The sequence below is a fragment of the Rattus norvegicus genome, chromosome 1 (assembly GCF_021556685.1).
Source record: "Rattus norvegicus strain SHRSP/BbbUtx chromosome 1, alternate assembly SHRSP_T2T, whole genome shotgun sequence".
Taxonomy (NCBI): Eukaryota; Metazoa; Chordata; class Mammalia; order Rodentia; family Muridae; genus Rattus; species Rattus norvegicus.
The window spans coordinates 17,174,237-17,191,967 of NC_141534.1; the positions used below are offsets into that span (position 1 = coordinate 17,174,237).

Here is a 17,731-nt window from a genome sequence, read left to right on the forward strand (position 1 = left end):
TCGGTTTGATGATCTAATAACCCAGACTATTATTATATAAGGTTTGCATTACGTGGGAAGGTATTTCTCACAGAATCCTGAAGCTCTCACGGTAACACAGGTTTGGGAAAGGCAGTGGATCTTATCTCTTGGAAACACTGAAGAGCACACTTAAAGCTCTCAGGGAGGCCAGGCGCAGTGGCTGATGCCTGTAGTCAGTTATTCAGAAGCAAGGGTGTCTCTCTTGACCTCAGCAACATGAGGCAAGCTGAGCAGAATAAAAGACTGTCTGAAATCGGAAAAAATTAAAAAATTAAAAATCCAAGCAAGCACCAAGTCTGAAGGACCCAAACTTTTATATCTACTTAGATTATTTTTCCAGAGACACCTATTAGGTCTTGCAGAAATAATTTCACAAAACACAGTTTAGGAAAATATGGGGAGAAAACCCTACCTGTTTTAGGGAACGGGGAGATCATTTGTCTATACTTAAAGTTCTTTTAAAAACAAACCTAGAAATATGAAGACTTCCTTAGCACACATGAGGCCCCAGATTAGAGTCTAAGAACCACAAAATAATAATAATAATAATAATAACAATAATAATGTAAAGTAAAACAAAATACAAAACCTTCAACAGATATAACTGGGAAAAATTTAAGGAGCCAAATTGTCTCTTAATTATAATTTAGAAACATACTAAGTATTATAGGGTTACAAACCTTAAGAGCACTATATGAAATAAGAATTTTTTTTTTTTGGGCAAACAGTGCCCTTGTAAAACACCATAGCAAAATGGTGTTAAAAGGCCCAATGTTGAAAATGTTGAATTATTTGGCAGAAGCATTTCTTTTTCATTGTCTCCGCAAACATTCCTATTTACAGAAGGGACATAATGGTTTCATTTTCTAATTGCAATCCAAATGTTATGTAATCATAATTTGGTTCCCTCCTCCCCAGGGTAAGTAAATCACTTAGCGGTAAATGAACAAAGAGGCAGAAAATGTGTTAAAATTTGAAGAGGCAAGGTTGACAGGGGAAATGTTAAGTTGCAGCGGAAAGGGAGATGGAAACATATCTCATGCGACTATCCGTCCATCTTCCAAACCACCAAGACTTCTAGAGAAAGCGATGCGACAAAATCACTAGTGGGCTTTCTGCCAGCCACCTTTACCCCAGTGAGATTCAACGCAGAATTAAATCCGCCAGGGCAGCAGTCATTAGTCATTTGTTCAAAAAGATTAGTTTCTAACTATTAAGGCTCGGGTGTCTGCTGAAAATTAGTAACAGCTGTGCAGAAATTGCGCTCTACCTGCGAGGGAGAGAAGGGTAGGCTTTTGACAGGGGAACGCTTGGGAGTCGAGCTGCTGACGTCAGCAAAGAGGGAGGAGCTAGAGTCTCCAGCGGCTGTGGGGCTGGCCTGGCCCCGCCTTTTTCGAAGAAAGACCAGCGGTGAGGCTTTGGCTTGGCGGAGGGAAGCCTCGCTCAGCACTCGCCGGGTGACCCTCAGGCTAGGCTCTCCAGCAGATCTAGTCCCATGGCCCTCTCTTTCCTGAAGCTGGAAGGTTTTGCCTGTGTGCTGCTGGCTAGGTGAAAAAGCTGCCGCTTCTTCAGAGAATTCAAAACTGCTGAGATCACACCGTGAAGAATCCTGAAACAACGTGGGAGGCACAGAGCTCTGAGATGGTATGCATGTGACAGCACCGAGCACCGCCATCACCCGAATACAGCACTGAGCGAATACAGCACTGAGCGATGGATGCTGTGTGCAAGAAAACGCTGGGCCTGCCTGCCTGCCTTCTAGCTCAGGGAATCAAAGGGAGGTTCATGGGTTGCCTTACACATCTACTGTGGGGAGCTCAGGCACTCTCCTTTGCATGCAGTTTAAAGCAAACAGAAAACTTTTCTTGATACAGTATGGCAATAGCTGGCCCTGTCCCCTGTGTAGGAACTAAAGGCTTTTTAACCAGTTAGGAGACCAAGAAAATGAACTAAGTGATTACTGAACTCAAATTTGTCTTACTCATGATGTGGTTTATTTCCGTGATCCTGTGAGACTGTTAACCAATGTTCAGTATTCTGTGGAGAAACCTATGCACCACCCGTGAACTGAAAGCTTAAGACTTTAAGTCCAAATGTGCTGTCCCAAAATAGACAAAACAAAACAAAAAGCAAACAAAACCAAAACAGCCAAGAAACTTTTCTAGCGAATCACAAAGAAGTAAGCAAAATATAAGAAATTCTGTCAAAACAGCTCAGACACAGCTCTTGTTCTGAGCCCTCTGTGGTAAGTCAGAACTTCATTATTTTTTAAGGAAATTCACGTTTGGAAGGCAAAAACATTGGAAAGTGTGGGTAGCCTACAAAATCAGACCTCTGAGAAAAATGGAATTGTCAAAAACTAAAGGTCTTTCGCTTTAAATGAACGTAGTCCCAAGCCAGATTTGCCATAGAAAATGATAATGGTTTATGATACGTCAGTTCTCAATTCCTCTTCTAGAAACATTAACGTGCCTTAGCAATTCTACTTACAGAATCTATAAACTGGAGTGTTTCTGCAAATTCTAAGAGGTTCTTAACATTGTCGAGAATGGTGCCCTGGTGGACGATCATGCACCTTGCTGGCGAGGCACTTTCTTCAGGTAGAGAGCCAGGATCTGCAGGCAGAGACGGAGTGGCATGGTTTTCTCCCAAACAGGAAACAGGTGCACTGTCTCCATGAGGTCTGGTCTGGTCCACAATGGAGGTGCTGTGCCACCCGGGATAGCTGCAAGTATGGTTCTGTGTCTGAGGAAGAGGGGTGTGTAGAAATAGGGATGGGAGAGGAAAGGAAGAAGAAACTTAGCAACGATGTTGCACAAGGTATCAGATGCTGTTGGAGGCAAGATAAAAAAGTGGTTGCTTCATCCAAAACTCAGGCCCGCCAGACAGTTGTCAAGATGTTTCCTTTTTTGACAGCTTTGCAATAGCGCTCCAATTTGCGCTACAGGTTGGCTTCAGTTGCTATGATTTTAGTCAAATGTTAAACCTGGGGACTGCTACAGAATACAAGTCTTAGTGTCTTAGAGATCCACTGGAATTTAATTTGCAAAGGGCTCCCGATTGCTATGACTTAAGAATGGTCCTTGCCGCCCGTTAACCCATTGGAAGGATTCAGTGGTTAGAATTGCTTTTATCTGTACGAATCCTATTGCTTCTATTCTTTTTTTTTTTTTTTTAAGGCTATAGGCTGCACTGATGCAAGGTAGGGCTGCAGAGTGTCTGTGGTTAGGAAAGTAGATCAAGCTAACAGAAGTCCCCTTACAGCATGACCATGCAAGAGGACAGATTGCAAAATAGTAACTAAACTTCAAAAGTGGTCGAACTAGCACAAGCACATTATTTTATTGCTTGACAAGGACAACAACAACAACGGACGTTTCACCCAAAGAGTCCCCAGTGGGTATCGATTTTCACGTACGCACTTCTTGAGTAAACTACCAAGTACAAACAGCTCGCTCAGTTAGCTGCCCATTCAAGGATTCTGAAGTGGTCCACACAAGGGCTGGAGCTACAGCTCAGGGCAGCATGCTATGCAGCATGTGTGAGACCCCAGGTTCAACTGTCAGTACCAAAAAGGAGGGGAAGGAGATTGGTGGCCGCCATGTGAACCTAAGAACCTGGGTTTGGTCTCCAGGTATCCACAGCAGTTCAAATTTGTAACCCCAGCACTGCAGAGGCAGAGACAGGTAGAGCCCTAGCCATTAAGCTAGCCAAATGGGCAAGCATCAGGTTTCATAAGACCCTGTTTCAAAATATACACTGGATGGCCAGCAAGGGGATGAGGTAGTTAAGAAAGAGTTCGGTCCCCAGAGCCCATGGAAGAAGGAAAGAACTGATTCAAAAAAGCTGTCCCCTCACCTCTGGGAGTGCACACAAGCACGTGCACACATGCAGACACAGTTACAGTTACATTTTTAATGTGGAGATCTATCAAGAAAGACACTTGGTATCAACCTCTGGCCTGGACACATGTAGGCACATAGATCTGCACACACATGTGCACACACCTAAAGGAACAGGTATATGTTTACACAAACACACTATCACTACTAATCGGAGAGCTTTCTCACATGCAAAGAAAAGATAGCAAACGTGAAGAAGTGGCTAATGTATACATCCCTTTTTAAACACATGTATGTACTAAGTACACTTCAAGTGGAATTTGAGGTGATAGGATATGTAAATACAGGCTAAGGAAATAACAGTGCAAGAGTCAAACGAACAGGCGACATGTGGATGTAAAGCTTTGCGCTGTGTTAGAATGTGGATGCTGATGGTTACAAGTGGGTACTGTGGTCCTATTAGAAACCAAACAGCGACTTCCACTTCAGTCAATGCACATTCGGAGACTAGAAGGCTTTTTATCAGTTATCAGCAGCAGTTTCTGGTGTCTGAGCATCGTTAGCAGATACAGAGAACTCGGGTGAGACAATCGGTAGAAGAGGAGACCCGGGAGAGAGGAGAGTACTGAGCGAAGCTGCCCATCCCGAGGTAACAGTCTTACTGGTAATGCCTGCTGTCCCTTCAGTTCGTTCTCTGTTGACATCAGGAGCAACTCCAGTTCCTTTATTCGCTTTTCCTTCTCAGGATCTTCATCGTTATAATGTCTCTAGAGTTTCAAGTGAGGCAGGGAAAGAGAAGGTCTGAGGGAGAGGCACCTTACACAGCCTGGAGAGCTTCCATGGGGAACCACCCCCATGGAATTCACCTCTACCCGCTCAAAGTGATATGGGATTTAAGGCCACAAGGAGTAAAGCAGAGGCTAGATGCTCATGGGTGCATCGGAAAATTCCAGAAGCCACCAGGGGTAAACGGCTAGCCCAAAGTAGGTTGGCACATTGTTAGCTTTTCTTTCTATTACAGGGTATAGAACACGTGTTTATATAGGGAAAACAGTGTTCGTTAAGTGCGGTGCCTTGCTCAGCTAATGGGTTTGCCCATCAGATAAACTCACCTGGATGGCTGCAGCAGCTGGCTGAGGGACATTGACGATATTTACATGCAACGCGACAGGGTATGGAATGTGACTGGAGATCTGGACCAGGAAAGCAAAACAAAGACTAAGTCATTCCTACTTAACAAGTGCTTCAGGGGGCCTCAACTCTCTAAAGTTTCGCTCTGGGACAGAGGGAGAAAGTACTTGGTAGATAAATTCACGGAATGATTAAGAAACAAACAAAAAAAACTTTTCCAACTTGAAAGTCAGCCAGATATTTAAAAATTAAAATTTAAAAAAAAAATGGCTGACTAGTTCAAGAAACATAAGGAGAAAGGCCCAAAGGGTCCCAACAGAAAACACTCCTCAATCGAAGAAAAGAACAATGGAAAAGTGTTCATGGATGCAGGAAAGATTTGTGACCAGGGGCACTTTTCTTAGAATAATGTTCCCTTTTAATAAAAAGCACAGAGGCTTTTATGATAATTCATTCACCGGAGACCTTTCTGGAAATTCTGTAGTCAAATCTAAGAAACAGATAGAGCCAAGTGAAAACTACTCATGAATGTGTTTTACATAATATTTGCATATGATCATATGATCTTTGTGATTCTTGGGTGAGTTTTGTCATTTTTTATCACTGGCTCTATAATAAGCATTTCTTGATAGTGTCCTCTTTAGACTTTGTTCCCATGTACTGTGAGCGATTTCTATTGCTAGATATGAATGTCTAGAAATGAGGAAGAAATGATACCAGCACAAATGAGGATAAAGGGGGAACATCACCAAATTAATATCACAGTACTGCCCTTGACTCAGAGTAAGAAAGTAAACATTTACTGGATGTATACATCAATTCGTTTTCTTTAGATCATTGCCAGAATTGAACTTCTAATTTCCCTTCCTATTTCAGAGTTTAGCTATCGCCTCTTTATGACTTTAAATGTAGTATTACATCAATTCTTATTGTTTTGTTTTAAAAGAAAGCTATCGGACTATACATCTATTTTCGTCCACCTACTCTTAAGACTTAGCAATATATAAGTATATATATATACATTCAAAAAATCTATCTTTAAATGAGGTTTGGAGCAGCAAATTAGAATCAAATGACTTTGATTCTACTCAGCAGACTTGTACATGCTGGACAAACTACTTCTCATTCTTGTTTCCAGAAACATAGTCAAGTGTACCCTCCCCTATCTCCCACAGTGGGTCTAGCTGAGGGCCATCTGTGACCACCTCATACAACTTCTATGCAAAGCACATGACTGTAAAGTATTTTTATGACCCAGACTGACATAGCCACCTCTCTCCTCCCTCTATGTTCTTGGGAGTGGCTTACGTTTTGTGCCTCAGCAATGTGATAATAGGGATATTCGCCGTTGACTGAGGACTGGCTGGTTGGAGAAAGCTGAGACGGAGGTGAGGCATGAGCAAAGCCCATCAAATGATTGTTCTTCTGGAAGCTAGAGACCACCGGTGTCTGGCTGGCTTTGGAAGGCTCCTGCAGGTAGCCTTCCTGTTCCACCTTGCGACGCATGGTGGAATTCCAGTGGTTCTTGATAGCATTATCAGTCCTGCATAGAACCACACCACATGCAAACTTTACAAAATTTTAACTCAGATTACAGTCAATGGACAGAAAACTTTTTTTTATTTTGTTTTGTTTTGTTTTAAAAAAACTTTAATTTCTGTGGTTCCACTTTTATTTTCCCTTTTTAATTACTGTGGTTCTTTCCTCTTTTTAATAGTCTTTTCTACCTAACCAAAAATCCACAGATCTCTCTTGCTCAAGTGATTTAGAATGTATCGAGTTTCCTGCTAATTTTATTTTAGCATTTTTGACTCCTTTATAAAAGCATGAGTTCTCAGTATTCACGTGCCATTGGACTTTAATGGAACTTAGAGTCCCTGATATTTTAAAGCCCTTATGTTGTAGCAGGGTTGATACACCAAGAACAGGAATTAGTCAGGCTTGGGAGCAGCCATGGCAAGCCGCAGTACCTCCTCTTTATCTCTCATAACTCTATGTACAAAGTTTGAGTTAAAAACCCCTCTTACCCTTTGGAAGCCACTCCAGACAAAGAGGAGCATGTGTAATGGGTAACAGTATTCTCCACCGCCCTCAGCAATACCCTAAACAAGAGACACTGGCCCCAGTATATTTTCTTTTTGGGGGGTAGGAGTGCTTTCCTAAGACTGGGTAGTCTTAAATTCCATATCTTTCTGCCTCTACCTCCTGAATGCTGGGATTATAGGCATGCGCTAACACATTCGATTCCCCAGTGTAGTTTCAAACTGCTAGGTGTTTTTACTAAACATTCCATTTCCAGGAAAAGTTTCTCAGCTCAGGGAAAAAAAAAAAAAAACAATAAAAAATTTAAGTAAAAACTATTTCCATGGGGGTGGGGAAATGTGTATTTAAAAAAAAAAAGAGGAAGTTCTGTTGCCCCTTTAGTCTTTAGAAAAGTCAACAGTTTATTCTCTGAGGCCACATGGGAGGAAAGACCTCCTTTGATCTGATCCATGGCTTCTTAAAGCTCTCAAGCCTCGAGGGAGGTTCAACACTAGGAAATCCTAGATAAACCATCCCTGAAACAACCCTTTCCCCACATTAGGGTTAAGAAGTCCAAGAATAAAAATACTTTTAATATTTGTTTATTTTAAAATTTATAGTAAAAGTATTTCTCAAAATAGTTAAAAATCAATCGTATAAATATAGAGAGAGTGGGTCAAAGGTGAGTTTTCATAATTATCCTACACAAAGGCATCATTTGCTCACCTTGTTTGGTAAAAAGACGATATTGCACTGAAATTAGTTTAAAAACCTGAAGTTGTCACGATAATTCTAGACTTACAGCCTTTTTTCTGTCGCAGGAAAAAAAAGTGATCAAATGGTGAATGAGGTGAATGTAGGTGTTAAGAAAACGGAAATTGCTAAAGCAGAGGAGTGATCAGTGAACCAGTGGCTGGATGGCCTCAGACCAAAAGCAATCTGTGTGTCTGAGCTCCCTTCTAAGCATGTAGAGTGCTTTAGCTTACAGAATACCTTACACTCATTACTTGATCCTCACATTAGCTCATGAAATTAGCTATTTCAAGAATGGAGGAACAATGGGTCGAGGAAAGTTGAAAGGCTTGGCCCAAGGCACCACTGAGGTAACACTGGCGTTATCCAATGGAACAAATATCGAGCTCTTCACTTCTAAAAGTCAATGATTCTGGTTTACCTCACACAATGCTTCTAATTGCTAGAATGTGACTCATTCACACACATAGAATGTTTATCGACCACCCCCTGGTTTTCCCCAATCGGTATATTTGTTGACCAAGTATTACCGTCCTGGCAGCAGTTTTGCGATTTCTGCCCATCTGTTTCCCAGTCTCTTGTGTGCCTGATAAATGATTCTGTCTTCGTCTTCTGTCCATGAGGTTTTCTTAACTTCTGGATTCAAATGGTTGTGCCACCTCTCCCGACATTGTTTTCCAATTCTCCCTTTTAAGTGCTTGGCAATAACAGACCAGCGCTTCGGACCGTATTTCTGGACAAGCTCTATCACCTTCAGATAAACAGAAAAATAACCTGTGTTTTAATGTTATGGAAAGAGCCAGTGTCATTAACAAGATCTTCAGATCCTGAAACAATCTGCTTTCATCCATTGGGTGTACAGGAGCGAGCCCTTTACTTCCTATTTGTAGATTTGAATTGCTTCCTTGGGGACGAGAAACCCATTTTAGCAATATCCTTAATTGCAAGTCACACATCTATGGAGGCAAAACTTACTCTTTGATCTTCTTCTTTGGTCCAGGGACCTTTGATGAGCTCAGGGTTCAGCACTTTCTGCCACCGGTGTTGGCACTGGACATCTGTCCGGTTCTAGACGAAGTACACATGTGGACGATACACAGTGAAAACATCCAAGAACATTTAGAAGCATGCATGGAGAGCCCATCTATCTACCCACACTGCTCACAGGCTAGAGAGTATATCCAAGTTGCATCTAAGATTGGAGTCCAAAGGGAATACTCTTCCATATGCATAGAAGGAGCATCATGGGACACACATATATGTCAATGTGACTTAACCTTAACCTCTGTCTGTGGTTTGTATCTCTGTGGCTTAAGATGTGTTAGAGATTCCATACTGCCAAACCTCAGTAAAAATCCATCAAGGACTGAAGCGCCCCCCCCCCCCATTTAAACCTCGCGGTGTGTTCAGGACCACCAGCACTTATATTTTGAATGAATGAAAATGATAAAACTTCTCGCTTTCTTACACATTATAATCTTAGAAGAAGATTATAAAAATGGACACGTAACTGATATACCACCAAAGGCTGAATTTATCTGTAAGATGAGGCCTAAGTCAAATGCTGTTGAGTGAGGAGAAAAGGACTCTTTAAGATGGGGCTCTCCTTCCTTCACAGGCATTTGAGAGAGCTCATGATATGGCCTTTGGAGGGTGCTTAGAACTTTTAACTAGAGAAGCAAGAAAGAACATTCTGGGTGGGTGAAATCAGCAGGAAGAAAAGCCGGGAGGAGAAAAAGCAGAAATGAACACAACCAAACCTGCTTGTGGGGAGGAAGCAGGAAACAGAGTGGGTAGAGGAGGGAGAGAACAGTGGGACTGTAAGTTGAGACCAGAGAGGAGAGAGACTGGGTGCCAGGTCAAGGCAGTTCACTGGATTGTGAGACTCTGTGTCACCACTGCTGGGATTCTGTTTGCTTATTTGTTGTTTTGATTGGTGCAGGAGACCAAACCTGGGGACTCAGACACCTTAGGCAAGCACAGCGGTTAGGAATAGCTGCCCTTTAGGAAGTTCTCTCTCTCAGCTAACAGTGTTTGGAACTGGAAAGCTGAGATACACATGCTGAAGCCAAGTAGGAAGCCACCGTGATAGAGAGGGCAGGGCGGTTACCCTGTGACTGGACTGTTGGAATGAAGTGGATGAGAAGGACTGTAAAGAAATCCTGGGCTCCTAACTCCTTATTGAGATGGAGGATGGGAGGGTATAAGTCAAAAGGCACTCTAGAATTTTAAACCCATATACCAAAAATATGGTTGTTAACGAGAATGGGGAATTTAGAAGCTAACTTGGAGGAAATACCAAGTTTAAATTTTACCCTGTAACAACCCATCAGAACGTTAACTTACGTTATCTGGGTATTTTAAAACAAAACAAGGAGCAGTGGTTGAAAAAAAAATCAAAATCTCTTGATAGTAAATCTAGAAACCTCAATTATATGTTGTATGGTCAGATATAAAAGTAATGGATGGGGTCTCTTCCTCTAACCTCTACATGAACAAATGCACAGTATTTCAATAAACTCTCCAAGAATTTCTTAAATCCAGATAAGATTTTCCATTCTCAAAAAAGAGGGGTGGGGAGGAAGGAAGGAAGGAAGGAAGGAAGGAAGGAAGGAAGGTAGGAAGGACAGAAGGACATCTTACTTACAGGCAGATAATTGGCAATGACTTTCCAGTCGTCTGTTCCATTCTGCTCCACCAGTTTCTTCAGCTTTTCATCCTACGGCATGTAAAGACAACCCTAGGACATCAGTTGTCTACTGAATAGCTCTGTCCAAGTTTAATGAACAACGGAACCAACCTCATGATCCAGGGGGTAAAGTTTTCAAAGCCACTCAAATAAAGCCAATATTTATACTGGTCTGGGTATATAGATTTACTATTCAGAGGCACACTAAAGCTTTTACTTTGACACAGCTGTTAGTAGTTACATAAACAGATTTCTATTGTCATCTGTAAAATAGGAATGGTAGTATCAACGTGGTTATCTGGAGATTACACAATACCTTTATGTAAAACAGTGAAGCTTGGCATGTGCTAGTGTTTAATAGATGGTAGCTGTTGGCACTCTTACTAAATGGGGGAAAATGAATTCCAATGTCAAACTTAGTCACCATTCAACCCAGAAGAAGATAAGACCATGGATGAGATGATTTCCCATTGGTTCAACCTTCTTCATACGCAAAGATGATATTTGACATATTTAACTTGAAGGTGTACTTAACGCAGTAAAGTAAGGAAGGCTCTGCGTCAATATGTTCAGAGTTATGAATGACCAGATGTGTCAGAACACAGAAGATACTAGACATTCTCATGCTGGTTTCATCAGCTCATTCATTCATCGACATGCTAGAGCACGCAGACCATTCATTGTAAACACAGTCTTCATCGGTTTCTGCAAAGATACCATTCACACATAATGACAAGACAGACAGAACCTGGGAATCCATGGTTAACAACAGAATTTCTGTCTCCAAGAGAGCATCCACGTGCTTGACCTGGATACATAGAACATGCATTCCCTAAGTGCCTCTTGGGAGTCCCGTTCTCAAGAGCTTTGATTTTTGCCACACAATCAATGTCATAGTTCAGTAAAGAAGGAAGAAACCTTCCTTTCACACATTAATGATTTTGCTCTAGAAAGAAGTGGGCACATCTTCGCCTATTTCTGGATGTCTTCAAAATAATTATGTACATAGGTCTGTGAAATCTTATATGTGAAGAATATTTGATGAATATATTATAACACAATGAGTTCTATGTCTGCTTTAGCTTAGGGAATAGCAATAATTAAATAATAATTAATTTATTCAGAGAACTATTACTATCCCATTATCCTACATTTTAGCAAATAATTTTGGGTTCAAGGAACACAAAGATGAACCCTCAAGAAATTTGCAGTGTGTTGGGAAAGACATACATACAACAACACCAATAAAGCCAAGCATGTGTCCAGGGGCATGGGACCATGGGAGGGTGCATCAAGTCTTAAAGATGGCAGCCAGTAACAGTTTCACAGAGGAGGCAATGTGTAAAGATACAATGAAAAAGTGAAGGGAGTGGTAAGGCTCCAGAATGAGAAATAGACAGGCAAAGTGTAAAGGAAAAAGGAGAGAGCATTCAAGGAATGATAAATGGGTTGGAACGAGAAAGCAAAATAAATAAACATATTTGGGAGAGGAGAGTGTGAACATTCTGTGCAGCATCCCAGGAGAACCTCTTCAAGAGTATTGGAGCTTAGCCGAAATTTGTTTCCCCCAATTACAGACTACACATTTTCCCTACGTTTAGATAAAATGACAAGTTACCTCTTCCCTGGTCCACCTAGTTTTCCCCAAGTGACGTTTTCCAGATTTGGGAAGCAGCCCATCGTAGTCATGGTCACACATCTCAATGTCTTCATCATCTTCATCGCTGCTGTATATGCTGCAGAAATAAGAATGGACACACATGGGCCGAAAGCAGAGGATCTAAGCTATTAGGTTATGAAACTCACACAGAACCTCTTCAGCAAGCTTGTTAAAAAGTCTACAGAGACAGCAAAACCCTACAAACTTGCGCAATGAGGTCCTCTGCGTTCTGTTGCTGTGGTGTTTGTAAACTGGTTTTGCTGTTACCAGTATCCAGAGAGACACCAGAAGCCCTGGCATTTTCTATTGCTCTGCATGTTTGAACCTGTTACTGTTAGATCAGTGACAAGTTACACATCTGGCAAACTCCCAAGCAATTGACGTCTGAGTTTAAAAGTCAATGTTAGGAACACCAAGAAGAACAAGAGCCCATGTCCTTTATATAAGTACACACTCAAACTCTTTGGCATATGGCAAGTCATTTAAACAGTTTCTGAACACAACGAACCAATCAAGTATGTCTTAACAGTGCTGGTAGTCTGCTAAAAAAAACAAAAAAAACAAAACCAAAAAACAAACAAAAACAAACAAACAAAAAAAGACCATGATACTAGGGGGGGAAAAGACCCGGGAAAAGATACAGTCCTCAAATTGTTTTGCGATTGACATAAATAGCAAATCATTCAAAACTCAAGGTCTGCTCTACGGTAGCTGTGCTTGTGTTTACAGTGCTGTCTACAGAGTAACTAAGCGCATTGCCAGGGCACCGACTATTCAGAATCCTACTTACTCTTGTTTTCTCTGTCTCTGACTGAATGGAGTCTAAAATACCTCACAATGTAGCTAATTAAAAACCCAGGGGTTCCCCCCAGATGAAATCTACAGGTTAAAAAAAATTACTGTTTTCAAAACAGACTTTTCTTTTACTGGACTGAGTAACAGTGTGAAGTTTAATGGCAGCTGAAGTACCTCCAATCATTTATAGGATGGAGTAATTCTACATTTTAGCTTCTGTTAGCACTCCCTATAAAACCTAAAATATGAAGAATTACACACTTCACAACTTCACTAAAACTCACCATGGTAAAACTGAAAAACCCATGAGACCCAGTAAAAAAAATAATAATAAAAATTAGTTTTAAAAGTCAAACATTCATAATAGGATTTGTCTTCCTGAGCTAACTCCCTAAGTGTATATCTCCAGCCCCCTTTTCATCATTTAAATGATAAAACTGATGTTCAGGCTTCATGGTGACAGGATGCGATCTAGCCTTAAAATAACACTGCCAAAGGAAAAAAAATCCCAGTAAACTTTATTCATGATCTGCAATAATTTTTTTCCACTTGGTGTAAATCCTTTCAGCCAAGAGAAATTTTGTTTCCTACAGTAAATAGGACGTGGTAAATAACTTCTGAACATAATTTACTAGTTTCTACTTAATATAAAAACACGGCATTATGAAGGGGAAAAAGTTATGTGCCCAGAAAGGTAAATCAGCGTTTTGGGGTGACAATTCCTTTTTTGTTAAGGAACTTGGAAACCTTTCAGGATGAAGCATCCCTTTGTGAAGTATCAGGGATACTAAAAAAGCCAACGGGACCTGAGAGTGGAGTCATCGATTTAACTCTCATTAGATTCGCCTGTTAGGCTTGTCCAGATCTGGAGTTGTCACTTAACAGCACTGTGAACACTTTCCAAACAAGTTACAGGCTTTTTCCCTCTAGTCAAAAGTTAATCTAAAAACAAGCAACACCCTCAGTTGCCCACAGGGGGCGATCGACAGTCAGATGAGGGATAACTGAGCTCACAGGAGCAAAGCTCTACCAGCCCTAATTCTCCCTGCACCTACCCTTTTGATTTGGTCTCCCTCCCTCTCGTGGATCCCATTTTACACACTAGGGCGGGGATTCTATTTATAAGGTACTTTCCAGAGCGCATGCCTCCACGGTCTTCCGTGTCTCTTAAAATGCAAGCACTGGGCAGATGTGCAGAACCAAAGTCTCGGGGTGAAATGTGGCCTGCGACTCTTGCAGATCTTGAAAGGCTATGAGAGGCAGCTGGGCGAGTCCAGGATGCTGTCAGCTTTGGCAAGGGGCTTGCCTTTGAGCTTTGCATGCGATTTCCTCGCCCTAAAATGACCTGGTCGCCTCGGTAGCATGATTAATTTCGACAAAGGACCTGAAATAACTTTTCCTTTATCTGCTCCGACAAGATCTCAGACCCAACAGTCAAAGGACTTTCAAAGGCTGATTTCAAGCTAGATGCTCTCGACTGCTCCACCTGCGAGAGCCGGTGTGGTTACAAGAGTACAACTATGAATGTTACATTCTATCAAGGAAACAAACCGTGCAAAGAAACGAAAAAGAACACTGGGGCGGGGTGGGGGGTGTTGGGAAGCGGGAGGGGGGACGGGAGGAAGTGCCTGTGGCCGCTACGTGATTCTAGAAAAGGGGTTCAGACTCATTTCGCTGACCTGGTTAATAATCCCTGCCGAGTTGACGCTCGCCCTGCAAGAAACGGCTCCGAGCCCGCAGCCGGGTTTCTCTTCCCCCTGAGTCAAGTTCAAGGCTCCCGCCCCTCCCCGCCGCCTCCGCTCCGGGCTACCTGGGAGCCTCAGGGAACCTGCGCGGCCACGCCCTGTGCAGACTGAACCTTGGGGCGGCCAGCCTGGGCCGCGCCTCCTCGGAGCACCCCTTCCTAACGCCCTCCTCCTCCTGCTGCAGGTTTCAGCTTTCTGCAGAACAGGTGACCCGGGTGCTGGCGGTTTAGATCCCAAAAGCGAAAGGCGAAACCTCTTAAAGGGTGGCACTTAGGCTGGCGCGGCAGGCCCGGGGGCCAGGCACTGGGAGCCAAGATCCAAGGTCTCCCCAATTCACCCCCTTCTTGTTCCGATGCCCAGCGGTTGCCGCTCCCCGCCGGGCCCATCCCGAGGGTGCGCTGCAGGGCCCACGCCCACGCTCCTGCAACTTCCCAGAGCCCGCGCCCTGCAGGGCCAGTACCTGATAGCTCGAAAAAAAAAAAAAAGATTAAGTTTAGCAAAAATCAAACTACGGGTGGAAAGGCGGGCGCGGATAGACTTTGTCTCTGCGGACTTTTTTTTTTCCCCAGAATCTTCCTTAGGGTCGTCTGGTGGCCTTGCCAGAGGTGAGCTACCTAAGGCAGCTGGAGCAGAGCGCCGGTAGCATCGGCGACCTCAGCTGCGTCCACGTGTGCGCGCGGCCCAGGAGAAGGCGACATCGCCCGGGCTGCGCTGCAGCTGCCCTGGGTGCTGCCGGCCTCCAGCACTTAGTGCCCAGTGGCGACCGCCACCGAGCTAACCCCACCTCATCCGTTGCTCTCTGGGACCCCCGGCGTGTCCTCGGGAAATCCCGAGGCTGGCTAGACTTGAGCAGCCAGCAACTGACAGTTCCCACAAGCTCTCTCTCTTTCGGATCCCTCTTCCCAAAGGTGGGGCCGAAACGGAAAGAGAGGTGCACACATCGTCTCTGCCGGTGCGGTGACATGTGCGACGCGGGCACGGGCAATGTTTGCAATAGAAATAAAAGCTCCCCCCACCCCAGAACGAGTACAAGAATCTTCCAGAAAACCAGGGGTAAAACAATCTGCAAACCCATTTTTTTGTCCCCCTAAAATCTTTGCAGCTGCCTGCCTGTCAGCTGACGCCTCTCTCGCCTCCATAATGAATGAATGAAATTTAAATGAACTACCTGCAGCCGCTAAACAACCCGGCCTTCCCCTATATCTGCCATATGCTCTTCAAGTGCAAACACACCTCAGTGCATGCAGCAATTAGGCTGCGACTCCCGACACTGGGGCATCAAGCCAAACACCTGGTGGGCTCCTCGGGTCTGATGGGACCGTTCAGTCCTTGGCTGAAAAGTGCCGAACCGCTCTCCCCCCACCCCCTCAACCACCACCATTAAAGAGAAACGTATCCCTGAGCAACTTGCAAAAAGAAAAAGAAAAGAAAGAAAAAAGAGAAGAAAGAAAGAAAGAAAAGGGGGAAAAAAAAAAAGAGCCTCTGGACATGCTTCCACTGTACCCGGTGCGCTTCTCGCAGAGAGTTTTCCATTCATCCTTCTCCAGAGTGGCTTCTGCCACCAAGGTGCCGGCTGACAGCCCCGCAAACCAACAGGGAAGGCAATCCCACCTGCTCCGGGATGCCTGGATCCCCGCGCGCCCTAGCCCGAGGCCGCCGGCCCAGGCTCCCCATTACCTGTGCCGGGGTCTCCGGGCCATGGCGAGGCGGGCCGGGGCTCCGCCAAGAGCCCCGGGGACCGCACCGGTTGCCGCCTCCTGCTGCCCTCCGCCTTGCTTGCGTCCTCCCCCGGCTGCGCAGCGGCGCTCCGCACCACCGGGGCGAAGTTTCTCCGGAGAAAGGGGAGGAGAAGGAGGTCACGGAGGAGGAGGAGGAGAAGGAGGAGAAGGAGGAGGAGGAAACAGGTTGATATTAAAGTGTAACTCTGTAAACAGATGCCATCAAACAAAGAGGTTTGGACACTCCCCCTCCCGCCAAATCTGGCGCCCCTGCAGTGCGCACGCGCCCTGCCCGCCGCCTCCGCGGTCGCCCGAGCTGCAGCCCGCCTGGCCGCCGCTCCCAGTCGCCTCTCGCGCCGCCGAGCTGCTCCTGGCGCGCAGCGAGGCCGGGACGGCGGGCGGGCCGGGAGCCCGGGCTGGGGAGGGGCGGCCCCGGCCGCGGCGGCGCCTTTTCCGGAGCAAATCCCGCTCCTTGGCCCGGGTGGCGCCGGTCACACGGGGTCCGGCTGTTGCCGCTTACTGCAGCCGAAACGCGGTCGCTCCTCTCCGTAGGCTCCCGGGCTCCCGAGCCCGAACCAGCAGCGCTTCCACTCTTAGGCACCCCGATTGGGGGTTGGGGGGGCACACTCCTGCTCTCAGGGTTTCAACTGCGCCCCGACCCCAACATACACCCGGACCCCAGGACCAGAGAGTGTGAGCATACTTCCCCAACCCCCAACGATTTTTTGGCTAGGTCCAGTTTTTCATGTTTTAGTTTTAAAGGGACATCTTTAATTCACTAGTAAGTGACAAAGGATACTTTAACACTGGCAGCCCTGTGGCTATAGCCTTTGACAGATAGAGCCCCGGGCTCATTTTTCACTCCCCTCCGGGATCCTGCAGCCCACATGCCACCGGCGTTTTGTCACAATCCCTTCCTCCTTCACTTTGACACACGCCCGACCCACCCATCCCAGGCAGTGCCCACCACGCACCTCTGCCCCTGTGTAGCGCGCTCAGGTCCTGCTGGACAAATCCACTGGATTCCAAACAAACAACCCCTAGCAGTTCTCAGGAACCCCCCCACCTTTGCACTTCTGACTTTTTTTTTTTAAATCAAAAGACAAACCAGTGGTTCTCAACCTGTGGGTCCCGACCCACTTGGGCTGATTGACTGGCCCAGTTATCCTGCACGTTTTGACATATCCGATGTTTACATTATGATCCCAGAGCGACAGAATTACAGTCATGAAATACTGACGAAAATAAGTTTCTGTTGGGAGCCACCACAGCATGAGGAACTGTACTAAAGGGTCACCGTGGCATTAGGAAGACTCGAGAACCATTGAGCTAAACAGTAAGGACCCTGTTGGGTG

At 44.8% G+C, this 17,731-nt stretch overlaps 1 protein-coding gene across 6 annotated transcripts in view; it reads right to left on the bottom strand.

Annotated features, from left to right (window-relative positions):
• The window catches only part of Myb (MYB proto-oncogene, transcription factor), a 33,916-nt gene extending 16,660 nt beyond the window's left edge, over positions 1 to 17,256 (bottom strand). The window contains 10 exon segments of one of the 6 annotated variants that reach the window (NM_001427409.1): positions 1,292 to 1,630; positions 2,512 to 2,766; positions 4,526 to 4,630; positions 4,976 to 5,056; positions 6,303 to 6,537; positions 8,300 to 8,520; positions 8,745 to 8,837; positions 10,417 to 10,488; positions 12,077 to 12,194; positions 16,336 to 16,578. In NM_001427409.1, coding sequence (NP_001414338.1) covers positions 1,292 to 1,630; positions 2,512 to 2,766; positions 4,526 to 4,630; positions 4,976 to 5,056; positions 6,303 to 6,537; positions 8,300 to 8,520; positions 8,745 to 8,837; positions 10,417 to 10,488; positions 12,077 to 12,194; positions 16,336 to 16,358 — 1,542 coding nt within the window. In that variant the 5' untranslated portion in view covers positions 16,359 to 16,578. 6 annotated transcript variants of the gene reach the window in all.
• Positions 17,257 to 17,731: the final 475 nt, after the last annotated feature.